At 68.7% G+C, this 27,142-nt stretch overlaps 1 protein-coding gene across 1 annotated transcript in view; it reads right to left on the bottom strand.

The window, feature by feature from the left end:
- Nucleotides 1-5,774: 5,774 nt before the first annotated feature.
- STUM (stum, mechanosensory transduction mediator homolog) overlaps nucleotides 5,775-27,142 on the bottom strand; it is a 51,018-nt gene continuing 29,650 nt past the window's right edge. Inside the window, exons 2-3 of the mRNA XM_058309375.2 lie at nucleotides 14,683-14,862; nucleotides 5,775-10,356 (exon numbers count right to left, since the gene is read on the bottom strand). Of these exons, the coding sequence (XP_058165358.1) occupies nucleotides 10,322-10,356; nucleotides 14,683-14,862 (215 nt within the window). The 3' untranslated portion in view covers nucleotides 5,775-10,321. The remainder of the gene's footprint in view (nucleotides 10,357-14,682; nucleotides 14,863-27,142) is intronic.

Raw genomic sequence — 27,142 nt, 5'->3', positions numbered from 1 at the left:
GGCGGGCAGGGAAGTGGGCCCTGGCCAGGCTGCCTGAGGGGTGAGGTGGGATACGCCCGGGGCTTCGAGGAGACGCCAGCCCTGGAGAGGCCCCGCGGGAGATTTCCCAAGGGATCCCCTGAGGCCGAGCGCAGCCACCCAGGAGGCCGGCGTGGGGCAGGACGTGCAGCGCTGGGGCCGAGGGGACGCGCGCTCCGGGGCCGGTGGTCGGGCCGCACACGAGCTGGTCCCCGGAGGGCCCGTCTGTGCCCGGCGCGGAGCCTGTGGGCGGACCACGGCAAACGAGGCGGGGAGGCCCTGGGGAGCGTCGCGGCAGAGGCCGCGGGGGCGGGAGGAAGGCTTGGCGGGGGCCGCACAGCTGGGTTTGGTGCGTGGAGTCCGGGGCGAGGGGGCGTCTCGCGCGGCTGGGCCCGTGGGCAGGGGAGCCATGGGGCTGGGAGGGCAAGCCCAGCGTGGAGGCACCAGGCTTTGGGGACAGTGGCCGGGGGGCCGCGGGGCGGGGGGCGGCGGGGCCTGGAGGAGCGGGTGCTGGGGCGTCCGGCCTGGGCACTGCACTGGGCAGCTTCTCGGAGCAGCGCACAGGGGAGGGCGTGGTGAGGGGCCAGGGCCACGCAGCGGTCGCCTCCTTGGACCTGGTGGAGGCGCTGGGACGCACGGCAGGGCGAGGCTTGTCCCGGGACCCCCCCCCCCCCGGGGCGCTCCCCGCCTCCCCAGGGTGGCCTCTGTGGAGCGATGTGAGAAGCCTGCCCCAGCCAGGAATTTCCTTCCTAGGAACTGACCAAAGGAAATGGCCAGACCTGCAGCCAAAGGATTGTGCATGAAAATATTTCCATCAGTGATTTCTATACTGGTAAATACTTGAAATCACAACAGTGTCCGACAACGGGGCACGGACTAAAGCGACCTGACTGGCGGTGAGGAGAAACTCTTTGCTGCGATCTCAAAAATCGTATATTCCAAAGATACTTCATGGTGTGGAAAAGCTCTCGCAATGTACCGTTAACTGAGAAAACCAGAATTCAAAATTGTATGTGCAATTTAGTCTTGATTTTAAGATAAATAGAAAAAAATCAGATAATTAATTTTTTTTCTTGTTTTTCAGTGATGGGCTCATGAGTATTTATTTTGTTCCTTAAGAGGTTTTTTCCCTTTATTCTCATCTTTCCAGCAAGCGTGTCTGCTCTAGTAATCAGAAGCGTGTGTGTCTCTGGTCTCCGTCGCTCCCTCAGCCCTTGTGCTGAGCAGGTGCCCCGAGGCCCCTCCCTCCCCTCTGGGGGCGCGGACGTCTCCCCGTGGGGTGCTGTGCTCCAGCCTGGCGCAGAGGGGGCCTCGCGCGTGTCACTGGGATGCGTGGAGGACTGAACTTGAAGGCCTGCACAAGCCCTCGCGCCCCCGGGGACAGGGCAGAGCTGGCCCCGGGCCCTGACGGGCTGCCCTTCGTGGGCTCAGCACAGCTGGAACTAAGCAGCCTGGACAGGGGCTGGGATTCGCTGCTCATGGAGCCCCCAAATACTTGGCAAAATTTGTTTATAAAGGAAAATCACAGGAATTGGAAAATTCAGTAGCTCAGAAGAAAGGAGGAAAGCAGAGGTGGCTCAAGTGATTGAGCTCCCGCCTACCACACAGGAGGTCCCGGGTTCAGTTCCCGGTGCCTGCTGGAGAAGACGAGCAAGACAGCAAGCTGGCAAGACTGGCAGGCACGGCGAGCTGACACAAGATGACCCAGAGGAAAGACCATGAGAGACACAGCACAGCAGGAGCCGAGGTGGCTCAAGCGACTGAGCGCCTCCCTCCCATCTGGGAGGTCCCGGGTTCAGTTCCTGGTGCCTCCCAAAGAGAAGAGGAGTAGGCACAGAGAGCACAGCAAATGGACACAGAGAGCAGACAGAGAAAGCAAATAATGGGGAGATAAATGAAAAATTTTTAAAGATTGGAACTGGCAGAAGAAAGAACAAAATTGACTTATCAGTAGAGATTGCACAATCTGAAGAACAGGGAAAAAGAGTGAAGGAAAGTGAACACAGCAGCCTGGGACCCCTGCCCACGCCCGCACCTCACGCAGGAGTCACACGAGAGGAGAGGGAGAGGAGCAGAAGGCGTTCAGAGGTGGAGGGGCCGAAACGCCCCGACTTCGAGGAGAGCGTTACGCTACCCGTCCTGGAGCTCAGGGACCTCCAAGGAAGGCACCACGCACAGAACGTCACAGACACGCTGGCCCTGAAGCCGTTAGGAAGAACAGGAAGGCAGCGGAGGAAACGAATCGCCACCTACAAGGAGTCCAGTGGAGCAACGGCTGGCTTCTCATCAGACAGGACCGACAGCAGGACGGTGTGTCCAGAGTGCGGGCGGAGCGAAAGCCTTCAGTCAAGAGCACCCAGCAAACCACCTTCCAAGACCGAAGGCAAAATAACGTTTCTAGAGGCACAAAAACTGCTGGGCTTTGTTGATAGCAGAGCTGCCCAGCAGGAGCCCGGAGGGAGCTCTTCAGGCGGCAGTAACTCGGGTCCTCCCCCAGCTTCTCCTTTCTTCTCAAAACGGACTTAAGGAAGCAGATTTGGTCCAACGGATAGGGTGTCTGCCTACCACATGGGGGGTCCAGGGTTCAAACTCCGGGCCTCCCTGACCCGTGTGGAGCTGGCCCATGCGCAGTGCTGATGTGCGCAAGGAGTGCCCTGCCACGCAGGGGTGTCCCCCACATAGGGGAGCCCCACGCGCAAGGAGTGCACCCCATAAGGAGAGCCGCCCAGCGCGAAAGAAAGTGCAGCCTGCCCAGGAATGGTGCTGTACACACAGAGAGCTGACACAGCAAGATGATGCAACAAAAAAGAGACAGATTTCCAGTGCCGCTGACAAGAATGCAGGCAGACACAGAAGAACACACAGCAAATGGACACAGAGCACAAATAACTGGGGGGTGGGGGGGAGAAATAAAATAAATCTTTAAAAATAAATAAATGCACTTAAAAGGTAAATGTATGCATATGCACGATAATCATGTACATGTGTTGCTGGACCTGCACCTGGAGATGTGATACATTTGGCAGCAACAACACAGAGGCTGAGCCGAGTGCAGTGAGGAAATGAGGTCAGGCAGTAACGTGAATCCGCAGAAACAAGACCATAAATAAGAAAGTTGCTAGAACCGGCTCTCTGAATGTATCCTTCTCTCAGCTTTTTTAAAAGACATCGAGTTATGCAGAGTACTAGTTTCAGCAGCTGTTGTTGGGTTTGTAACGTGCACGGGAGTACAGTGGGTCACGATGAAGCCCAAGGGCAGGGGAGGGCTGTGCAGGAGCGTGGCTTCTAGCGACATCCAAAATCGATTAGATAAGTTGAGGAGGATGTGGTAAGCCCTAAACAATCACTAAGCAAAGAATTTAAAAATACAGCAAAAAAATTCATGGAAAGAACTAAAATGCTACACTAGAAAATACTTGATACAAAGAAAGCAGTAAAGGAAGACACCGGGGGGAGGCACACAACGCATGAAAACAAAGAACGGCAGATGTAAAGCCGCCTCTGCCAGCACCACTGAATGTGAATAAATTAATCAAAAGGCAGAGATTCTCAGATTGGCTTAAAAAAAACAACTATTTGCTGTCTACAGGAGACACACTTTAGATTCAAAGATACAAGTAGATTGAAAGTAAAGGGATTGAAGAGATCTATCCAGCGAACAGCAAGCATAAGAAAGTTGAAGCGGCTCTGCTAATATCAGACGAAACAGCCTTTTTAGTAGAGATAAAGAGGGAAATTTTAGAATGATAAAGGAGTCGATCCACTAGGAAGATAAAATAATTACAAGCAGGTAAGCGCTCCCAAATACCTGAAGTAAAAACCTGCAGCGCTGAATGACCAAACAGAAGGCTCAGCAGTAATGATGGCGAGACCAGGCAAGAAAGGAGAATTCTCCACGTGCACCACCCTGCAGGGCAGCCGGCCGGGCTTCTAGAAACGTGCCAGTCCACTCCCACGGCACGTCGTCCTCAAGTGCTGGTGGGACTCTCTCCAGGGTAGACCGTGCCTGGACCGTGAAACAAGCCTCCGTGCGTGAAGGATTAAAATCCCAGCTAGTATGTTCCCAAGAACAATGGGGCCAACTGAACATCAACAACAGAAGAAGGGAAATTCACACATTCGGAAATTAAACAATGCAATTCTAAATAACTGATGGCGCAAAGAAGAAATCACAAATCATGAACTATTTTGCGATGAATGACAACAAAGATCCTGTATATCAATATTGTGACCACAGAACACGACTAAGTAATAAAAATGAACAAACTGGCATGTGCAACAACCACTATGGATGAATTACAGGTGCATTGTGCCAAGAGAAAGGAGGCAGTTTCAATAGGTTTTCTATTTCCGTGACCTTCTGAGAAAGGAAAATCTAGAGCAATGGAAAACAGAGCAGGGATTGCCACAGGCTGAGTTGGGGAGATTGATCACAAAGGCAGGAAACTGTGGAGGGGGCGAGTGCTTCTGTCGCCCAACGGTGGGCTGGGTCACACAGCTGTACTCGCAGAACTACACGGGACGGCACGTGGACATGCGTGTACAGCGCGGGGCACTGGGAAGGGTGAGCTGTGGTGCCTGTAAATTATTTTAAAAGCCTGATTGAAAATAACTACGTCCAGTGGAAATAAAAAGGCTGGGAGAAGAAAGAAGAGAAAGCTCTCCTCCGAGCAGCGGGGGTCCCGGCGCAGCTCCTCCCACCGCCCCCTCTTGGGCCTCGCCCTTCGCTGCCTGCCGGGTGGCGGCTTGTCCTGCGCCGTGGGCGTGTTAGCACTGGGTCGCCACGTGGCTGTTATTTCACAGAAACGTGCGCTCGTGCGCCCGGGACGGTTGGCAGCCGAGCCCGCGTGCATCACGGGAGGTGGTCATCGATGGAGCTGAAGTCAGCGCCAGCCGCTCTAGGAAAGGAGCGTGTCCCGGCCGCTCAGCTGAGGAGCGGTATCGCTGGCCCTGCAGCGGCTCGCACGCCAGGGTCAGCCCACACCGGGGCGGCCGGGCCCCGGCGCATCTCCTCACCGTCTGCGTCTGCCTGAGCCCGGCTACGCCAGGCCCAGAGGCTAGGCAGCGGGCGCCAACGGGCACCCACCAGCTGCGTGGCGGCCACCTGGTGCCTCCCGAGCTGCTGCCCGCGCAGGGTGAGACCCCCGGGCAGGAGGCAGCGTGTTTGACCGACTGTCCAACTGACCCGCTTGGGAAGGGGTGTGGGCCCGGCTTTCCTCTCCCCCTGCGCACTCATCGCCGGGGTTCTCTGGCCCTGTCCTACCCTAAACCCGTGTCTCCCCTTCTGTGGCCCCCCTTTGGCGCGATTGTCCCCGTTCCAGCCGAGCAGCAGCGGGAGAGATGCCCTCGTTCGGGGAGGGTGCGGGCGCACTGAGGGCCGGGGTGGGGGCGGCGGGGCCAGGGCTGGGTTCGGGGCCCGGGTGGTTGACCCTTCCTTCAGCGGCAGCCGCGGGAGGTGGCGCGGGGGCCAGGGTGCTGGGCCGCGTGGAGGGCCCCTGGGCACACCCGGCCCTCGTCTCGGAGGATGCGGCCTCCTGGGGGTGGCCTGCGCCCCGGTTCCACGGGTGGGCGCGTGGCAGGAAGGAGCCGGGGCCTGGGCGCAGCGAGCATCATGGTCGGGTTGTGCCGCGGCGGCTTCAGTTCCCGCGGCCGAGGGTCGGGCTCCCGGGGCGGTGGCTGGAGAGGACCGAGAGGGCAGGGCCTGCGTGGGGGCGCCGTCCTCCCCGAGGGCTGCAGCGAGCAGGGGAAACCACCACGAGGGTCCAACGAACGTTTATTACATAGAAAACGGGGAAGGGGTTTCCAAAGCCGTAGTTCCAGGACTTAAAAAGTCACGAGCCTGGAAGAGGTGCCATGCCTGGTGCTTGTGGCGGGTCAGTGTGTGGACGTCACGGACACGGCGCACGGGGCTCGTGTTCACACGTGTACAGGACGCCGCGGGGCGGGGCGTGGGAAAGCGGGCAGAGCACTGGGGGGTGAGCACTGCCCGGCCCTCGAGGCACGTGGGGACCCCGAGCAGGGCGGGCGCAACTCCGCACCAGACTCGCTCCGGAAGCTTCCGAATTCCCCGCAGCCGAGGTCTGCCCCTCTGGGAGCCGAGGCAGCGTCCAGTCGTGGAGGGGCCGAGAGGAACCCGGCTGGGTGGCGTCCCGGGGAGCGTGGGCTCGGGCGGCTCCGGGCAGGGTGGCGCGGCAGCGGGGGAGGCTCAGGGGCGGGTCAGAGCGGTGGGAACGTGGAGCGGTCAGTTTAGCGGAGACCCCGGGCCAGCCGTGCGCCAGCCGTGCACCAGCCGAGCCGGTTCCAGCACACGTGTGCAAATCCCCGGCGCGCAGAGCCTGTGCATTATGTATGTTAAAAGAGAACAACCGGCACGGGTACGACGGCGGGACGTTCGCCCGTGGGAGGGGCCGGCCAGGCGCCCACGGGGAGGGCCGAGCGGCCACAGCCCCCTCCCCCGTGGAGCGTCCTCGCACGCGCTGGCCGGGCCGGGAGCTCCCTCTGCCGCTCCTGCTGGGCCGAGCAGGACGGGCCTCGGGAGGGGGCAGCCTGTGGCCCAGGAAGGGGACGGGCGCCCTCTGCGCAGGCCCCGAGGGGCAGGCCCGGGGGGCTGGGAGGGATGCAGCTCGGACACAGCGGCTCCCAGCGCAGGGCCCGGGCGGGGCGAAGCGGGCTTTGCGTCCACAGCACCGAGAGTCCCTGTGGGGGGGCTCAGGGCGGGGCGGGGGCTCCTGGGGACACCAAGTCCCATCCCGGGCACAATGTGTGTGGCGTGGGGGGGGAGGTGGGGGGCCATGGGCAGCGGGTCTGCCCTGGGCTGGGTGATCTAGGTGGGGGAGTCCAGGCGGGGAGGAAGGCTAAGTGCAAAGCGGGCGGCCGGCTGCCCTGGGAAGTTGGGGTACCCATAAGTGGGCCCTGCTGGCCCCCCCGTGACAGGCTCGGGGGGAGCGCGCCCCCCTCCCCTTTTCTGGCTCTCCCCTTGAGCCGCTGCCTAGACAGACATGAGGGTGAGTGGCTGCTGGTCTCTGACCCACAGGAGGGTAAACTGAGGCATGAGGCAGCAGAGCTCCCCCCTCAGCCCCCCCGGGCTCGTCCTGAAGCCCCACAGGACCTGGTCACCACACGTGTCCAGTGTGCACACGCGGAAGCCCCAGCGTGGGAGTCCAGCGGGGAGGAAACGCGTGAAGGCGTGGCTCCCAGACCAGCTCCCCCCCAGCCGCCCCCCAGACACGCCTGAGCCCTCGGGGGGGCTCCTGCCCTGGGAAGGCGGGCGAGGCCGGGCAAGGCGGCGGGCGCTGCTCCCCAGGAGGGCCGGACCCTCCCCCAGGGCCGCGCTCGGGCCGGCCGCACCCGGGACTGCCCACTGCAGAGTGACCGGGGACAGCAGGGGCCTGAGCGTGACGCTGTGACAGTGACAGCCAAGTGCAATGCTGAGTGACGCTGAGTGACACCATGCGACAGCCAAGAGTGATGCTGAGTGTGACACTGAGTGTAACACTGAGCCAAGTGATGCTGTGTGACAGTCAAGTGACACAGTTGACATCATGTGACAGCTGAGTGTGACACTGAGCATGATAGCTGTGTGACACTGGCAGTGTGGCACTGAGCCGAATGTGACGCTGTGACAGCCAAGTGACAGACACTGAGTTGACCCCGAGTGTGACAGCCGAGTGTGACGCTGAGTGTGACACAGTGGCGCTGTGTGTGATGGCAAGATGGAGCTTCCCGCCCCAGGAGTCCCCAGATGGGCTGACGGGCTCCAGCCCCCGGCCCCCACCCGAGGCCCCGGGCCCCCGACCCTGGAGAGGGCGGCTGCGCCCCGTGGCCCGCTTGGGGACAGGACCGGCACTGCAGCCCAGCCGTGCCGTCCCACTCGTGACCACAGCGCCACCACCCCCGCCCAGCAGCAGCCCCGCCCTGGCTCGCCCCGGCGCCGGGGGCAGGAGGGCAGGAGGGCCCCTGGGACCCCCCCGTGGGCGGGGACGGGGAGGTCTGGGGCTGGTTCCTCGGTGCCAGGGTCCCAGGAATGCTCTGTGTCTCAGGCCCCCCGCGCCGGGCCCTGGGGGCTCCAGTGCCCTGTCTCCTCGGCCCCGGTGCGGCCCAGTCACGTGGTCACCACAGCCTGGCGCTGGGGGCGCTGGGGCGCGTGCAGCTGCCTTTCGGAGAGCTGGGCCCATTCCCGGGGGCTGGCAGCCCTGTGGCTGTTCTCTCTGCGTCTCCTAGCCATGGCCTGCCCCGCGCCCCGCGCCCGAGGACAGACCTGGCGTTGGGGTCACCGGGAAGCCCTGGGCGCTGTCCCCACCACCTGCTCCGGAATCTTCCACAGGCGTGCCTCCCGGGCCTGCCCGAACAGAGCGGTGGGCTGAGGGACCGCCCAGCGAGGCAGGGGGCTGCACGGGGGGCCGCACGGGGGGCGGTGGAGGGGCGGGCAGCTGCCTTCGGGGTCCTTCAGGCCATTGGGTCCCACCTTCCGCTTCCCACAGGTGCCTGGGGGCTTCCACACGGCGGGTCAGCCAGGCCCGGCCAGGGGGCTGCTCTCAGAGCCCGGCGCCCGGCGGTACGACCCAGTGCCCAGGGGGCGCAGCCGTCCCCCCGGCCAGCCCGATGCCCAGGGCAGCGCAGTGGGGGCCGCAACCTCGCCTGCCGGAGTGGAGCCTGGGGCCACCGCTCCCCTCGGCTGGGGCCGTTTCCCTGACTGGACGCGGCCTCCTGGGCCCGCGCTGCGGGGGGCGTTCTGGAGAAGCCCGATGGGTGACACCGTTTGAAGATGCAGCGCTCTCCATGTGGTGGGGGCGGGGGGCAAGGCCGGGGTGAGGAGGGCAGGCTGGAGAAGGGGGCACGGGCCACGGGAGGGGGCGCAAACTGGAGAAGGGGTTCAGCCCCTGGCGGCCGGGCGCAGAGCACGGTGCCCCCGGGAGCTCGGGAGGGCCCACCCGGCACAGAAACCCCCGTCCAGGGCTCAGGGCGCACGTGGACGCAGGCGTCCGTCACCCCGTTTCTCAGCGGGGGCCAGGGAGGCGTCTGGGCTCAGGCCGGGGCAGCTCTGGGCTTGGAAAGCCCCGGGGCCGGCTGCCCTCCATCCAGGCAGAGGGGGCTGTGCCAGGCAGGGGCTTTGGGCAGCCGCTCCCCGGGGCACGGGGCCTCTGCAGCCAGGGCTGAGGGCTCCCTGCTCGTCCACACCCGTCAGGGGACAACGGAGGGACCCGGCCCCCGGCTGGCTTCTGCTGAGCCTGGAGATGAGCCCACAGGAGGGGCTTCTGGTGGGCCACAGCAAGGGTGGGCCGTGCCCGGGGTGGGCCCAGGGGTGGCCCTCTGCTCAGTCAGCCCCACTCCGGCCTCCCATCTGTCCTGACAGAACGTTCCAGCAGACCTGGGCCTGCCGTGCCGCGGCACCTCGGGTCCTCTTCTCTCCGTCGGCCCAGAACTCGGCGGCGGGGCCCTCTGTGGCCGCCTTGAGGGCTCTCGGGGACGACCGGCCGCGCCTCTGCGAGTGGGCCCAGCCCCGCACGTCGCTGCCGCAACCCCAAAATCCAAACGGCCATGAGACGGGGCGCTCTTCCGCCCCCCATGTGGGGCAGACGCTGCCCGGGCCGAGAGGAGGCCGTGGGCAGCGTGCGCATCCAGAGCCGTGGTGCTCCCGCGTTGCTCTGCAGTTCCCGTGCCCGCCCGGGGGCCTGGGGGCGCTGCCGGGCTGGGAAGGGGGACGCATCCGCGTGCGCCAACGGCCGCCTGCCGCCTTTCCACCTCCAAGCTGTCGGCATCGAGCACGCCAGGCCCCGGGGGCTCAGGAAAACGACGTGGGCCTACGCGGTGCGACGTCTACACAGAAGGCGCGGGCCTGGCCTGGCGATTCCACGGGGCGCCCTCTGCTCCCGGCGCAGGGCCCGCGCCAGGCCGTGGAGGCTGGGGCGGCGGGGTCGGGCCGCGCAGCACCGTCCACTCCCCAGGCCTCGGCTGGCTGGGGGCCCGGGGGCCTGTCCATCTGGGCCGGGGGCCCGTCCACCCCCGCCCACCCCATGCTGCCACAGGGACCTCGGCCCAGAAGCTCAGGAGGGGCGGGAGGGGGCCCAGGGGGGCTGCCCCCGAGCCCTGCCCCCTCGGCCAGCCCCCCCCAGCGAGGCCCCCCTTGCCTGCTGCCCGGACACCCCGGCCTGTGCCCATGGGCAGCGCGGAGCCGGCTGCGCGGCACCTGCCGAGGGAGGCAGGTTGACTTCAGAACGGGTGCTTCTAAGAGACGCCCAGCCCGGGCGCGGCAGCGGGGAAAACACCAAGGTCCTGGCGCCGGGCTCGCGACGGCTCCGCGGCGTCACAGCTGCTGCGGGATGCCCTGCTCCTTGTAGCCTGCGGGGAGAAGCAGAGGGGCCGGTGAGAGGCCGCGGCCCGGCCCCCGGCGCCCCCGACCACGGCGGGCAGCTGTGCGTCAGGCGGGGTGTGCTGCCCACCACAGCAGGCCGGCTGCTCGCAGGGTGGGCTTTCCAGCGGGGCCGGGGGCTGGTGGAGGACGAGGTGGGGCCTAGCTGGAGCGGGAGAGGACATCGGGGTGGCGGTGGGCGGCAGTGGAGGCCTCGGGGTCCACCCAGAAGCCCCTGCAGACGACCCCCAAGGGGGTCGGAGCGGCCTCTGGGGCCTGTGGGGAGAGGGCAGGGGGAGGACAGAGGGGTGCAGGGAGGGCAGGGGCAGGAGGGGGGAGCAGGGGGAGGAGGGCAGGGGCGGGTGCAGGGAGGGCAGGGCAGGGGGAGGAGGGCAGGGGTGGGTGCAGAGAGGGAGGGGGGAGGACAGGGGTGGGCACAGAGGACAGGGGAGGGTGGGGGGGCAGGGGGAGGAGGGCAGGGATGGGTGCAGAGAGGGCAGGGGGAGGGCGGCAGGGGGTGGGCGACAGGATGAGGGCGGCAGGGGTGGGCAGGGGAGGGCAGGGGGGGGGCGCAGGGAGGGCGGGGGCCCCGTGTCCGGCACAGGCGGGGGGCCGTGGACCACGAGGCCAGCAGGAAAAGCTGACGGTGTGGAATTGAAGGCGTTGTGACCGTGTCTGAAAGGGCCAGGGTGCTCTTGTTAAATTTTCAGCAGGTCCCACTGGAGTCTTCACAGGTGAAGCAGTGCGTCTGGGCGCTTGGCGCACCCCTTGGCTGGCAGCCCGCGCACGGGCAGCTCCGGTGGCTGCGCCGCTGCCCCGCCCTTTGCACCTGCAGCATCGGGGTCCGGGGCTCGCGCCCGGTGGGGGGTGGGTGCAGGGCGGGGTTGAGATGGGGGCACCATCCACATTCCTCTGTTTAGACAGTTTCCCTGATAGAGGGGTGGCAGCGTGACACCGCGACCGCGTGGGCATGGGCACTGCTGGGAGCTCGGGGCTCCTGAGGGCAGAGGCCCCGGCTCGAGGCCGCGTCCGCCAGACTCACCTTGGGAAACTGGGGGGCAGCGCGGGGCGCAGGCAGCATGGCAGGGGGGAGAGAGAGAGACAGACAGAGGCTGAGAGGCAGCCCAGGCCAGGAGGGGGTCCCCAGGGCGGGAATGGTGGCTGGGAGAGGGGGGGCCTCCAGGGCAGGCGTGGCATCCAGGAGGGGGGCCCCGGGGTGGGCGTGGTGGCCGGGGGGGGCCCTGGGGTGGGCGCGGCAGCCGGGAGGGGGGGGCCCAGGGCGGGTGCGGCGGCCGGGAGGGAAGGCCCCCGGGCGAGCGTGGCGGCCAGGGGGGGGGCCCCGGGGCGGGCGTGGCGGCCGGGAGGGGGGCCCTGGGGCGAGCGTGGCGGCCGGGGGGGGGGCCCCGGGGCGAGCGCGGCGGCCAGGGGGGCCCCAGGGCAGGCGTGGCGGCCGGGAGGGGGGCCCAGGGCGAGCGTGGTGGCCGGGTGGGGCCCTGGGGAGGGTGTGGCGGCCAGGAGGAGGGGCCCCAGGGCGAGCCAGGGAGGGCCCCGGGGCAGGTGGGGGGCCCCCGGGGCGGGAGCGGCAGCCGGCCAGCAGCGCCCAGAGGCCGAGCTCGGGCCTGGCTGTGGAGGGCACACGGGGCGCCCCTCCCCGGGGGCCCACCTGGCAGGACGCCTTTCCCTGGGCTTGCCCGCCCTCCATACTCCGACCCCCCAGTCCACGTCTGCCTCGGGGTGGATTCTAGGGTGATGGGGGTGGGCAGCTTCGGGGCGGCGTGGCCGAGTGACCTAGCTCCGACCCGCTGTCTGGCCAAGCCTGGGGCCCCAGGAGGAGGCGAGCCCTGCAGACCCCGGAGCGGGCGCTGGGGCCACAGCTGGGAAGGCCAGGGGGCCCCACTGATGCGGAGCGGCCGGGCGCAGGGGGCAGGGGCCTGCGGCCTCGTCCTGGCCGCCGAGCAGCTGCTGCTGGCCACCGGCTTAGCGACAGACCCCGCTAGCCTCGGCCCTGCGGCCACCCACCGCCCCAGCCTCCCTCCTTGGAGTCTGGGCACGTCCGCGTCATCCTGAGCCATTAACGCCTGAAAGTGTCTCTCGCTTTCGCAGAGAGAGCCATGGCGTCCCCAGAGCGTGGCCCCGAGCCAGCGTCCCAAGCAGAGGGGGCCGGGCTCCCCTGTCACAGAGCCGGCCTGCTCGGCCGTCCCGCCCAGGACACCGTCCTGCGCAGGGCGCCGTCCCTGGTGGCAGCCACGCCTCCTCCATGGTGTCCCTCGCCGAGGTTGGTGACAGTCAGGTGGACGAGGCTGGCGTGGCCACCACGACGCGGCCTGGCGCTCACAGGCAGCCCTAAGGGGCGTCCTAAATGCCTGCTGTGAGCCCGCGCCCCGCCAGCGTGCCCAGGCCCCCGAGCAGCCGACCGGCCCGCCGTGGGGGACAGGTGGGGCGGGGGTCCTTGCCCCGGTTCCGGCCCCCACCCCAGGCGTCGAGAGGAGCTGCCAGCAGTCAAGAGCCCAGGAGGCGGCGGGCGGAGGGGTGGCTCGTCCCCGGCCCTCCTCTCAGGACGTGAGCCCTGCGGCCGGCCTCGGGGCCCAGCTCCGGGTGTGGGGCTGAAGACAGCAGTCCAGAACCCTCCAGCCCAGGGTCGCGGCCTGCGCCCCGGGCCGCGGGTGCCTGTGCCACGTCAGCGCCGAGGCTCCCAGAGCAAGGGCCCGAGGGCCGAAGGCCCGCTCGCGGAGCGGCTGGCGCAGGGGGCGGGGCCGAGGTGGGCACCCTGCGGGGCCTGAGGCCCAGGGCACACGCACGAGTGCCGGCCGCGCCCGCAGCCCTGGGCAGCCCCACGCCCCGCTGGAAACCCCAGACTTCCACTTCCGGCACCCTGAGGGGGCCGGGGGCACTCCCCTCGTCCGCAGCCTTCCAGCAGGCCTACGACCCTAACCCGTGACCACCGCCCGCCGCTGGCCGCCTCCCCATGCCCTCCCTGGAGGAGCCCCTGCCGGGCGGCCCTCCAAGCAGAGTGCCGGGCAGACGCCGGCTCCTGTGGGCAGGGGGGTCTCGGGGGACGGCCCCCTCCCCACCGCGGCCCCAGGCCTGCCTTGGCCATCCGCTGGCCTGACCTCGGCTCCTGGGGACTCGCTGCCCGTCCGGGCCACCCAGCAGCTCGGGCCCTGATGGCCGGAGCGGTCACTGCCCTGCGGCCTCGCTGGCCCTGGCGCCTGGTCCTGGACGCTCACGCACCCTGACCTCAGCCTGGGTCACTCCGGGTGGCTCCGCACCATCCCAGCCCCCTGCCAGCTCCTCTCCGCTGCCCCCGCCCGGCACGGCTCATCGGCCCTCTCGTGCTGACCGCTCCACCGTGGAGGGCTGCGTGGGCGCAGCAGAGGCCAGGGGTCAGGTGGGGCTGGAGAGGGGGGCCAGACCCGAAGGAGACGTGGCGGTGGGAGCCGTGGCCCCCGAGCAGGAGGCCCTTGCGGTCGGGGCGGCTGCTTGGAGACGTGTTAATTTAAATGTCAGCCCGGTTGTCTTTGGTCAGCTGGAGTTGGAAACTTGAAGCCCTTTGCCACAGAGCACTTTGTGTCTGAATCACGTTTATGCTAAACAACTGACAAAGGTCCACGTAATACGAATCAGGAATGACGAGCCCAGCGTCACCGGACACGGGGCCCGGTTTGAAAGGCTCGACCTGGCTGGCGGAGTGGCAGGCCCTGCGCTGCCCAGCCTGGCGTCCACTTCCTTCCGGAGTGCGAGGGGCGCCCCCACCGCCCGCCCCCATCTCTGCTGCCCAGGACCTGATCCAGCAGGTGGGTGGGAGCCACGGGCGCTGCGAGCCCCCGCCAGCCCGCCCCGGGGAGGATGGGAGCCCCCGCCAGCCCGCCCTGGGGACAGGAGCTCCCCGCCAGCCCACCCCGGGGAGGATGGGAGCCCCCGCCAGCCCGCCCCGGGGACAGGAGACCCCCACCCACCCTGCCCTGGGGACGACCAGGAGACCCCCGCCAGCCCACCCCAGGGGAACAGGAGACCCCCACCCAACCCCCCCGGGGAGGACAGGAGCTCCCCGCCAGCCCACCCCGGGAGAACAGGAGACCCCCACCCAACCCCCCCGGGGAGGACAGGAGCTCCCCGCCAGCCCACCCCGGGAGAACAGGAGACCCCCACCCAACCCCCCCGGGGAGGACAGGAGCTCCCCGCCAGCCCGCCCCGGGGACAGGAGCTCCCCGCCAGCCCGCCCCGGGGACGACCAGGAGCCCCCGCCAGGGCCCGGGCGCCCCGCGGGTCCCACGCCCGCCGTCCCCCGGCCGAGCGCAGGCCCGCCGGCCACTCACTGGCGAGGATGACCATGTCCATGCCCCAGAAGATGCTCATGACCCAGCCCACCAGCACGACGGCCGTGAGGGCCTGCAGCAGCGCCGCCGCCACGTTCAGCCAGAAGACGCAGCACACGTGCCTGTCCGCCAGCTCGGTCCGGGCGCCGCACAGCACGGTGAAGGCCGAGACGAGCGTCCCTGCGGGGGGCCGGGGGTCAGCGGCTGCGCCCGTCGCGGGCCTGGGCCCCCGCCCCCTCCAGGAGCTTGGAGCCCCCTTGGGCCCCGGCCCACCCCCAGGGGATAGACACGGGGGTGGCCCCCCGCAGTCACGAGGACATCCCCCGGGCCCGAGCTGCTGGGCGACGAGCCGGCGCCGCCGGGAGCTGCGGAGGCCGACCCCAGGCTCGAGTCAAGGCCGGGCGAGGGTGGGGACAGCCCCTGGCCACACGTGGCCGCCAGAGGGCAGCGGCTGAGGGCAGTGCCCGGGGCGGGGGGGCAGAGGCCACCGGGGGCACACATCCCGGGAGCCCCCGGGGGGGTCCCCTCACCCCAGTCCTGGGGCCGCCCGAGGCTGCTGAGCACGGGCAGGTGCGTCCCTGTCCCGGCTGCCCGAGTCTCGCCCCCCGGGAATGGACGCCAGCGCCTGGTCCAGAGTCCCAATGCACGCCCCCCAGCACTGGACGTCAGACCGACACGCCGCTGCTTCCTGACCCCGCAGGTGCACGCGTCCTCCTGCTCCTGGACCCCGCGCCCCGCGGCCCCTTCCCCGTCACGCCAGGGGCGCAGCAGCCCTCCCCCCTCCGCGTCCCCCCCGACGTGCTCCCTCCAGCCTCTTGTGAGGACCCTGGGGGTGGCTCCGTGCCCCCCTGGACACCCAGGCCCGCCGTCCCCAGACCCCCCAGCAGAATCCCACCTGCCGGGCCTTGAGGGGAACCAGCGTGTGCTTGGCCTGCGGTTGGGACGGGGACATCGGGGGGGGACGCTGTCCAGCCGGCGGACTCGGAAGAGAGACCCGGAGCTGCTTCTCCACGGCCACCGTCACGGGTGGCCTCGAGCCCAGCGGACGCCACCACCCACCCCACCGCCCACGCCCTCCACCCACGCCCCCGCCACGCCCACGCCCTCCAATGCACGCCCTCTGCCCTCCGCCCATGCCCACTCCCCATACACCGCCCACACCCACCTCCCACTGCCTGTGCCCACTGCCCATACCCACCTCTCACCACCCACGCACACCGCCCACACACTGCCCGCGCCCACCTCCCACTGCCCACCACCTGTGCTCATGCCCACCGCGTAGGCCCTTAACCCGCGCCCCCGCCCGCTCCCCCTGCCCGCGCCCCTCCACCCGCGCCGGCTCAAGGGCAGGCACCCAGGAAAGGTGGGTTTGGGGACGGGCGCGCAGCTCGGGACGGCGGCCAGTCGCCCTCATGGCTGCCCCCGGGCCGCGTCCCGCCCCCTCCCCCCTCCTCCTGGCACGGGCTATGGGCCCCTCGCCCCGTGCCTGGGTCGTGCCTCAGCTTCCAGAGCTGGCCTCCGCGCTCGGCCCCAGACCCCGGGGGGACCCCAGAGCCTCGAGGTGATTTCGGGGGCCCCCGCTGCCCCGTCCTCCTCGCCTTGGCGCCTGCTGCCTCGCAGTCCTGCCTCCCCACGGCTGGCGGCTCGGGGCCCAGGCTGTGTGCCCGCTGACCCCCAGCCCCAGCAGCGGGCAGCCTGCAGTAACCCGCTAGCCAGCCGAAGCGGGCCTTGGCCGCCGCGTCTCCCGCTGGGCGCCAGTCCAGGGCGGAGCCTGTCCCACCGACAGCGAGGGGACACGCCCACCAGGGGCTAGACCGTACCCCACACCGCGGGAACCCTGGGCTCGAGAGTGGGCACCCCTCGGGCTGGGCCCGTGGGAACGAGCTCGGAGATGGGCTGTGCGGCCGCGGCGCGGGCGCTGCTGGGCCCCTCTCCTGATGAGGCCGGAGCTCAGGTCTCCGCAGCGCTCGTGCCAAAGCTCCGTCCCTACCCGGCAGCCGGGGCCCCGGGTCCCCACGACGGCAGAGGACGGGCTGGGGCGCGCCCGAGGGAATGGTGACCGTCGCGTGTGACCGGCTGCGCGGCCAGTGCCCCGCAATGGCTGCCAGCAGGCTGCTTCCCCAGCAGGGGTCTGGCAGGCGCAGCCGGCCTGGGGTCCCTTGGCCGCATGTGGCCCCTCTGTGGCCCCCTCCCTCCCTCTGAATTTCTTCCACTTACAAAGGATTCCAGGAATCAGTCCCGCCTCATCCCACGGGGCCACCCCAGCTAACATTCCCGCGGCAGGGCCTGCTGCCCTGGTCACTCCTCAGGGGCGCCGTCCAAACAGGCGCAGAAGTCACCCCACCCGAGTGCAGGAGGGGGGCTGGGACCACCCCTTCCCACAGGGCAGGCGGCGCGTCGGGGCAGAGGCGACGTGGGGCGCTGAGGGGCGCGGCGGGGGCTGGGCCAGCATTTGTGGGGTGCTGAGGGGCGTGGCGGGGGCTGGCCGGGTCACTTGTGGGGCACTGAGGGGCGCGGCGGGGGCCGGCCGGGTCACTTGTGGGGCGCTGATGCCCGGGGAGGAGTCTGCTCGCAGCAGGGGGGAGCAAAGCACCCGCAGCAGCACCCGCAGGTGCGCGTGCACCCCTCAGCAGGTCGCGGGGTGGACGCGTCTGAGATGGGAAAGAGGAGCTGGAGGAGGGGCAGCGCGGCGCGGTGGGCAGAGGGCAGTTGGGAAGTGACCTGAACGTGGGGACACCTAAAGGGACAGTTCCAGAAGTAGAAGGGTGGTGGAAGGCGAACCAGGGTACATGGGGAAAGTACTAAATAAATACAATGTAGATGTCGTCGGCTGAGCATGCACCTGCACTAAGCCATCTACCTCCTCCACCTGCACCACCCCCATTTTACAGATGGGGAAACTGAGGCTCTGAAAGGTGAAATCGTTTTCCCGTGTGGCTGAGTCCAGACTTAAACCCAGATCTGTCTAGAACACTGCATCGTTTTCAGTCAAGGATCTTGCGTCCTTACATTAAAAAATAGGAAAGAAACTTCATTTTCAATGATTTTCAAAATCTCCTTGAACTGCCACCCCCAGCCTGGCCATGTCCTCGCAGAAGGCGCTGTCCTGACTCAGCCGGACCCCCAGCCCCATCTGTGTCTCTGGGCCGCGCCTCGGTCTGCCCGCCCGGGACGTGGGAGCAGCGGGCAGGGGCTTTCAAAGGCTCCTCAGGCTGGACCGTGTGAAACTGCTGGTCCTCGACTGTGACCACAGGAACGGCAAATCCACGGGTCAGCCTAAGGCCGAGCGAGAGCTCTGAGCACAAGAATGCTGTCCCTAAACTCAGAGCTTCGCGCTGGGTCGCCTGGTCCACCTCCCTCAAAGGTGGGGTCTCCCCAGAACTGCCGCACCCTGACGAGGGGTCCCTGCCCACCGCGTGGGGCTGAAGGTGCGCAGTGCCCTGCGGGCAGCAGCACGGCACGGGGCCTGGCGCCGGCGGGTGCCTCCCGGGCCAGGGGACGCAGCCGGCCACGCTGTATTGAAGAGAGGAGACGAGCTGAGCCGGCGGGTTCGACTTCCGGCCGAGCTGCGTCTAGACTGGCCCCAGGTGCCAAGAGAAGCACGGGATGCGCACGCTCAATTGTGTAACTGATGATATGAATGCAGTGATGTGGACTTCACTGATTAGGAAACATTGACAACGGGACTTGGCTGGATTAAGCGAATGGATCTAAACTATGAACCGCTGCTCAGTCAGCAGTACATTTTAAGAACTGGCTTTAGCACGTTCTCATATGAAGAGGTGCCAATTGTTTAAGTGAATCTTACCCGGTAAATAAAGACCTTACCCAGCCCCACCCGTGAATTCTGATTCCTTCCGTCAAGTGCCGACCAGGGGCCGCGGCCACGTCTGGGTCCAGGGGATGCAGCCGAGCGGCCGGCGCACCAGGACGCGGGTCAGGAAAGGCAACGCGGAGCGGAAGGAAGAGGCCTTCCAGAGAGAGAACCGAGCGTCTCCGGAAGCTCGGGGGGCGCAGGGGAGCCCTGGGGGTGAGGGCCGCCCACGGGGCGCAGGGGAGCCCTGGGGGGCGAGAGCAGCCCGGGGGGCGCAGGGGAGCCCTGGGGGGCGAGGGCAGCCCGGGGGGCGCAGGGGAGCCCTGGGGGGTGAGGGCAGCCCGGGGGGCGCAGGGGAGCCCTGGGGGGCGAGGGGCAGCCCGGGGGGCGCAGGGGAGCCCTGGGGGGCGAGGGCAGCCCGGGGGGCGCAGGGGAGCCCTGGGGGGTGAGGGCAGCCCACGGGGCGCAGGGGAGCCCTGGGGGGCGAGGGCAGCCTGGGGGGCGCAGGGGAGCCCTGGGGGGCGAGGGCAGCCCGGGGGGCGCAGGGGAGCCCTGGGGGGTGAGGGCAGTCCACGGGGCGCAGGGGAGGCCCTGGGGGGTGAGGGCAGCCCGGGGGGCGCAGGGGAGCCCTGGGGGGCGAGGGCAGCTGGACACAGAGCAAGCAGGAGAACCAGGGGAACCGAGCTGCTCCATCAGCCAGCAGGGGCTGGGGCGGCACTTCAGTCGTGTGTTCGGGCTTCGGCTCGGGCCATCCATTGTGTGCCTGGCTCTGCGCTCAAGGACACGTGCCCTGACCGCAGGGGAGGACGGAGAGCTGGCCGGGCTCGTGGGTCACCTAGCCGGGCGGCAGCCAGGGGTTTGGCCTGGTTGGTGCTGTGAGACATTCCGTGGACTTACATCTCCCGTGAGCGGATGGCACCTAGTGCTGGCCACGTCTACAGTCCACCGAGGAGACAGCCTTCGGCCACGAGCCACGTCTCCGCCAGTCACTTGAAGGCCTCAAGGGAGAAGGGATTTCGGCAGCCGGAGGAGAGCCTGCCCTCTCGCTCCAGCCAGCTCCTCCTGCAACCTGCTCTCCAGGCCTGGGGCTCGCGCGTCCCCACTGTATGAAAGTCTTACACGGTTTCCAGAACCTCCCGGAGCCTGCTTCCCTAGAAACCCCAACTAGCACAGATGGCGGGGAAGGGCGAGGCCGGAGGCCGGAGAAGAGGCAGAACCCGGCGAGCGGCGAGGACGTGGAAGGGAGGCGCCTGCTGGGCAGGGGGAGGGGGCCGGGACCCGGCGGCCTCCTGGTTGTGGGGCGCAGAAGGGGCCCAGGAGCCTCTTGAGGTGACCCACGTGACGAGGGCGGAGCCAGCAAGCAGGTGGGACCCCGGGGGGCGTGTCCACGGCTGAAGAGAACGCCCACCTAGACACGGGCGGGGTGGGGGTCGCCCGAGCCAGGCCCCCGGAGGGGGCGTGGACGCCAGGGAAAGAATCCAGGAAGCACCGGGGTTCCGGGGGAGCCAGGAGAGAAGAGGGTAAAGGAGAGGAGAGCAGCCAGCAGCCAGGAAAGGGGGGTCTCCAGAGAGACGCGGGGGGCAGGGCCGCCCCTGAGCGAGGTGAGACCGCCGGGACTTGGCCATCGGGCCACGGGCGACCCGAGCGAGAGGAGCCCGAGAGGATAGCGGGGGTCAGGGCGGGCGTCGGGGCCGGAGGGGGGACGGCGGTGCGGGCTCCAGGCCACGGCGGCGCCCACCTTCAAAAGCACACCTGAGGGGGCAGAGACCCGCCTTGCTCAGCCGCTCCTGAAGGTGCGAGCGGGCGAGCTGGAGCCGCGGCACCCGGTGAAGACGAGGGGCAGCTAAAGTGGACTTGTCCAAACCAGTCCACGCCGCAGCGTCCCCAGCTGAGATGCACAAAAATGCAGATTCCAGGCCACCGCCTCCGCCCACTGCCCATCCCAGGAATCTGCTGCTCTTTAAACACTAAACAGGAAAGCGGCTCAACCCGCAGCAGACGAGGCCCGCGACTCCGACCGCCCGCTACGCCCCGGCGCGCCCCCTCCACCCCAGTGCTGAGCTGGGGGCTCCTCCTCTCTGGCAGCTGCAGAAGAGGGGTGCCGCTCAGAGCGACCCTGAGGGCCGAGGCCCGGCCGTGCCCACTGGCGCAAGGGAAAGTGGGGTCAGGAGCTGCCACGAGCCTGCCTGGTGCCGGAGCGCCCGGCGTGGACCCCGACCGTCAGGCGGGGCCTCTGAGAAGGGGCCGGGGAGCGCCCAGGGGTCCTGGCTTCACCACCTTCGCTCGGCTGTCGGCCCCTGCCCGTCCGCTGCGCCCCGTCGGCCCCGGGGGCTTCTCGGCGCCTCGGGGGAGGCTTCCCGGAGCTTGGCTCCCCCACCTACTCCGTCAGGTCCCTGGGGAGCAGCAGCCTGGACGGGGAGGGGTGGCACCACGGCACGGGCGGCTCTGAGTTCCCGTCAGGTTTCGCCTTAGCCTGACTCTGGTGTGAGCTTTGGAAGGTGCCAGAAAGGCGACTTGGGACGCTCGGGCGGTAGGACACGCGCCGCCTTCTGCGCAGCTGCTCTGATACAGCGTGCCTCGCCAGGCACCCCAGCGACCCGCGGCCGGCCCTGCAGTCGTCACACCCTGCTGCTCGCCGGGCCGTGGGACCCCTGGGCACGTCTGGTGAGGGGGCTGAGCTCGGCCCCTCACAGCACGGGGACAGGAGGGAGCTGGACGGAAGCCCTGGCCCCGGCTCCGCGGGGGACGAGCAGGTCCCTCACCAAGTGCGGCCTCATCCGGGCCGCACCGGCACACACGGCAGTCTCTGCGCAGAGCGTGGCCCCCGCGCCCCCGGGGTCGGGAGGCGGAGAGCACGTCACGGCGCCCTGATGCCAACCCCCAGCCGCGGGGCGGGAGCGGGGCCTGCGCGCTCGGTGGGTCGGGCCTCGGGTGTCCACAGGCCTCGGCCAGGCCCAGCAGGCGGATGGCCCTTCTCCACGCCTGGGACATTCTGGAAGTGCTCGTGGCGTGGAGCAGGCCTGCGCAGGGGTCAGCTCGGGCCAGCCTGGACTGCTCGCCTCCCGCCCCGGCCCGCGGCCTCTGCCGCCCCCGGGGCCCATCCAGGCTGACAGGGCCTGCCAAGCGCCGCTGGCCTTCTCGGGAGCCGACGGAGCGCCCCGCCCCGGGCTCCGAGCTTCTGGCTAAAGTTGGTCACCTCATCCCGGGTCCATCAGCTGCTCCAGCCGCCGTCCTGGGCAGCCTTGGTCGGCTAAGACAGGAAGTGAATGGTTGGGGTGTGGGACTCTCCAAGCGCGGCCCCGTGGAAGAAAGAGAACGGTGGGTGCGCGGGGTCCACTCAGAGAGCCGCGGGCGTCTCCAGCCCGGCTGCACCCGGTGAGCACGAGCGAGCCTGACGTGCCCACGCCCCAGCGGGGAGGCCGGGCCGCAAGGGGCTCCCGGTGGCCGCGCTGGAGCAGGGTCTCAACAGTGAAGAAGGGCCACTCTCGTGACCACAAGAACGAAAGGAAGAGCACAGCACGTCCGTGGCCTCGGCGGCCGTGGCCACCGGCGCAGCTCCTCGCGCCACCTTGAGCAGAGGCCAAGTTCACCGCGTCTGCTCCGTGGCCGAGGTCCTGGGCGCATCCCCGTGCACAGTGCTGTGCAACCGTAGACGTACGATTACCACAGCTGTCGGCACGATGGGACGCGCTTTAGGTGAAATTACGAAACAGCACGTGAGGGCCACTAACGGTATTTACATACGTGACAAGGGCCTGAGCGTGACACACAAAAATGAAGAGCTTTGCCATGGGGGAATCCTGAAGACTTTTTCTCTTTTTAAAAAAAAAACATACATTTTTTTCAGTTAAGAAGGTTTTCACACCTGCTGAGATCCAGCGCGGCAAGTCTGCCTGCCACAGCGGTCAGCGGAGCGTGCTGCGGCCAGGCCGAGGCCACGGAGGCGCCCCGAGCCCCGGGGAGGGCAGGGGAGCCCCCTGCGAGGGAGCGTTCCCAGAGCCCGGGAGGCGGCTCGGCCCGGAGGCCCCGGCTCGGCCATGGGACGGGAGGACAGCACAGAGCATCCTGCTGCGGAGCCGGGGAGCGCTCTGGTCCCCAGAAGCCATAAGGAGCACGGGGCTTCCTTAGGTGGTCCCGCGACAACAAGCAGAGGAGGCGGCTCAGCTGTGCTGGGGCCCACCTCCCGAGGACCGGGGAGGGCAGGGGAGGGGAGGGCAGGGCAGGGGAGAGCAGGGGAGGACAGGGGAGGGGAGGGGAAGGCAGGGGAGGGCAGGGGAGAGCAGGGGAGGGCAGGGGAGGGGAGGGGAAGGCAGGGGAGGGCAGGGGAGGGCAGGGGAGGGGAGGGCAGGGGAGGGCAGGGGAGGGGAGGGCAGGGGAGGGCAGGGCAGGGGAGGGGAAGGCAGGGCAGGGCAGGGGCAGGGCAGGGCAGGGCAGAGCAGGGGAGGGCAGGGCAGAGGAGGGCAGGGCAGGGCAGGGGAGGGAAGGGCAGGGGAGGGAGGGCAGGGCAGAGGAGGGCAGGGCAGGGGAGAGCAGGGGAGGGCAGGGGAGGGCAGAGCAGGGGAGGGGAGGGCAGGGGAGGGGAGGAGAGGGCAGGGCAGGGCAGGGGAGGGCAGGGCAGAGGAGGACAGGGCAGGGCAGGGCAGGGGGAGGGGCAGGGCAGGGCAGGGGAGGGCAGGGGAGGGCAGGGGAGGGGAGGGCAGGGGAGGGGAGGGCAGGGGAGGGGAGGGCAGGGGAGGGGAGGGCAGGGCAGGGCAGGGGAGGGCAGGGGAGGGGAGGGCAGGGGAGGGGAGGGCAGGGGAGGGGAGGGCAGGGCAGGGCAGGGCAGGGCAGGGGAGGGCAGGGGAGGGGAGGGCAGGGCAGGGCAGGGGAGGGCAGGGGAGGGGAGGGCAGAGGAGGGCAGGGCAGGGCAGGGCAGGGGAGGGGAGGGCAGGGGAGGGCAGGGCAGGGGAGGGCAGGGCAGGGCAGGGTAGGGCAGGGGAGGGGAGGGGCAGGGGAGGGCAGGGCAGGGCAGGGCAGGGCAGGGCAGGGCAGGGGCAGCAGCCCTGTGCGGGCAGGCGCTCAGACGCTCGCTGTCTGCGGTGGTCTCCCAGGCTGGTGCGCAGGTGCCCCTTCCTCTGAAGCGCCGCCCGGCAGCCCCACGCGAGCCGGCCCAGGGCCGCCTCCCTCCAGCGCCCACGGGGATCTGGCTCAGCGTGGCTTTTCCCGAGCGCAGCCGATGCCACCCATTACCCGGGGCAGCCGCGCTCGCAGGGGAGGGGGTGTGTTGTGCCCTTCGTTTCAGAGGGGACAGCCCTCAGGTCCACAGGCCTGGAGGGCCCGGCGTGGTGGAGGGAGCCGGGCATGGACAGAGCCGCTCCTGCATGCGCCGTGTCTGGAGACCCCGATGACCCTCTTACTAAGCACAGTGGGCCCCGTGGGCAGAGGGCCCTAAGCAGTCACCAGACCCTAGGAAAAGCAGCAGGGGCCAGGGGCAGCAGAAAACAGAGGGCAGACACGGGAAAGGGAAGGTCAAGCGATGGGGCAGGGGCGCCCCCAGGGCCCCCCCAGGAGACCCCAGGACCATGGCGAGCCAGCACCCCAACACTGCAGACTTGGGGGAAGCGTGGCCCTGACTCCTTGGCTGTGGACCTCCAGCCTTCCACCAACAGGTCCTGCCGTTTGGCCGACCCGCTGCGGGCATCTGGCGACGGCCTGGCCGAGCGCACTGGCCGGGGCAGTGACCAGAGGTCTGTGCGGCTGCGCCCGGCCGCCTCTACCAGCCGTGGGACCCTGGGCAAGCCCACGCCTGTGTCCCCGCCAGCCCTCAGCGACTCTCCGCGCATTTCATTAGGACAGGAATTCAGGACTGTCTGATTGTGGCTCAGAGACTCAGCAGGGGCCCAACGCCGTCCAGCCCCGTCTGCCTCCACGTCAGCCAGGCCACCTTCTCTCACGGTGACAAACGACGGCAGCAACCTCAGGCCTCATTCCACGTATCCCTTGTCCGAAGGAGGCCAGTGCTTCGGTCCCAGCATTCCAAGCTGGATTTATCAGGCCGCAGGCCCTGCCCAGCACGGCCCGGCAGGCGGCATGTGCTGGTGAGCAGAAGCACGGGGCCCCCGAGAGCTGGGGGGTGGACTCAGCTTCCCCTAAAGGGTCCAGACGCCTGAAGGGGGGGTGGACCCTTGACTCACCATCCGGGTTCTGCTGGGAAGCAGGAAAAGGGCGAAAGCGCTGGGAAGCACTCAACAACGCTCAGCAGCAACGGAGAAGGAGAAGCGTGTCACAGAACCAAGCCCTTTCTCCAGATGGCAGCGCAGGGCCCCAGTCTTTGACGCCATGTTGAGGGGAGGGGCCGGGGACCCCTGCGAATCTGTGCTCTGTGACGGTTCGACCAACAGAGTACGTTGTGCAGGATCCCAGCTCAGGCCTAAGAGCCGCTGGCTGTCACCCCTGGAGGCGGGGGCTGCGCGCACCTGCACGCGGCGGCCACGGTCTGCGCAGGCGGGCGCTCTTAACCCTTTTTGTTCCACGGACCCCCTGCCAATCAGGTGAAAACCATGGGCCCCTTACCAGGTCCACACTACACTGTGCGTTATTTAATAAATACAAGAATAACGTTCTTGTGAATTTCAATCCAAGCTCAGGACCCCTGGCTAACCCTGCGCTGTGAAACCCAAGCCAGAGAAGCCCCGTGGTGAGTGCGGCGGTGCCAGCCCACAGCCCACACGGGGCCCCAGGCGGCCAGCAGCCACGCATGGGGCCTCCAAGTGGCCCTGTCCCAGCCACCGTCGCCCGGAGGTGTCTTTGCAGCCCGCTGTCCCCGCTGCACCCCACCGTCCCCGTGGCACCCCGCCGTCCCCGTGGCACCCTGCCGTCCCCACGGCACCCTGCCGTCCCCACGGTGCCCTGCCATCCCTGCCGTCCCCGTGGAACCCCGCTGTCCCCGCCGTCCCCACAGTGCCCCACCCACGTTCCTGACCCACAGGCTGATGGACACGGGCATGCTGGGATCGCTTGTGCAGCCACAGAGCCCCAGAGCACGACGCCGTGCGCCAACACGTGGACGGAGGGAAGGGGGAGCGGGAGGGGGGCGCCCCTCGGCATCTGGGCAGACCAGGAGGCCGCCCCCCTTGCCCCCCCAAGCCAGGACTCTTTAGACCGCCTCTCTGGGGCGGCACCGAAGGACACCCCCAAACCGCCACCGGTTGGGGCTGCCGGCCACGCGGGCGCCCCCCCAGCGGGCACGGCTCCTCCCCGCCTCCAGCCCAGGCCTGCGGGTCCCCCCCCTCCCGATGCCGCTCCACAAGGGGTAGAGGCTGAGCCAGAGGCGGAGGGCCCAGCGAGGCGCGGTGGCTGGGTGGACGCACGAGCCTGTGCTCAGAAGGCACCCGGCTCTCCAGGAGGGCCCAGCACATGACAGCAGGGGAGCAGCTGGGGCGCGGGAGTTCACGCTGCCCACGCTGCCCGCTCACCCTCTGCAGCACACACTGCGTCCTCCCTCCAGCGACGGGCCTGAGCCACCCGCAGGCGCCTCGAGCAGCCACTCTCCACCGCCGGGAGGCAGCGGGCTCCATGCAGCCCCCCGTATGCCCCCCACACGCCCTCTTGCCCCCCCTCCACGCCCCCCCCACACCCCTCTGCCCCCCCCATACCCCCCACCCCCTCCCACACCCTCCACACCCCCCTGCACCCCCACCCCGCTCCACGCCCTCCTGCCCCCCCATGCACACACACCCGCAGCCCGCACCCCCCCACCCCTCCACTCTCCCAGGTCTGAACCGGCCTCCGCCGTCTCTGGCCGGTATTCTGAGCCGCGCCCCCGAGGCCTGCGTGCTCCCGCGGGGGTGGACAGGCCGGGCTAGCTGGGGAGGAGGCCCCACTGCCCCGCCTCAGCTCTGGAGGGCCCTGCACCAGCCCCCAGGCCTGGAGGAGCCCAGCGAGGGCCACCCCAGAATCAGAAGCTGAACAGCGGCGGCTGGTCCAGCCGCTGAGCGGGGCTGTCCATGCGGTCCGGCCACCCAGACCCCCGGCGCCCAGCGGGGAGGGGGAGCGGAGGCCCGGGCGGTGTGGCTTGGCCGTCAGCTCCAGCCGGAACAGGGGCGCCACGGGCCTCCATGGCGAGAACTTTCCAGAAAACAAGAGCCAAGCCAAAGTCGCCCAAAAAGCCCAAACCCGTAGCGGCCTCCCAGGACGCACACACTGGATTCCCTGAGGGGCAGGAGCTGATTTGATAAACCTGCCTTAGGAGGAGTGCGTGTCCCCAATGAGTGATGAGCGACCACGTGAACCGGGGAAGGGCCGCAAACAGAAGCAGCTGAGTGGGCGGAGTCCCCCCTTGCAGCCGGGAGGGCCGCCTCGGGGGGCCGTGGGCAGCTCCCTGCGGCTGGGGCTCCCAGGGGCCGCGCGGAGGCGAGGGCCGGCGGCCGCGGTGCCCAGCAGGGGCAGGCGTGCAGGGGACAGGGGGCAGGGCTGTGGGCGCAGCTCGCAATGGAGCAAAGGGGAGCGGGCCGTCGAGGGGCCCCGGGCAAGCGAGCCCAGGACAGGGCCTGCCGGAGAGGGCCCCCTGGGCAGCGCGGCCGACGGGGCCTGCCTGGGCATCAGCGCCTCCCACTGACCGCCGGCCACTCCCGTCCTCCCACCGGGACCCTCCGAGCACCAGCGTCC

Source organism: Dasypus novemcinctus, chromosome 13 (genome assembly GCF_030445035.2).
Source record: "Dasypus novemcinctus isolate mDasNov1 chromosome 13, mDasNov1.1.hap2, whole genome shotgun sequence".
NCBI lineage: Eukaryota > Metazoa > Chordata > Mammalia > Cingulata > Dasypodidae > Dasypus > Dasypus novemcinctus.
This window is presented reverse-complemented; position numbering and strand designations above follow the sequence as displayed.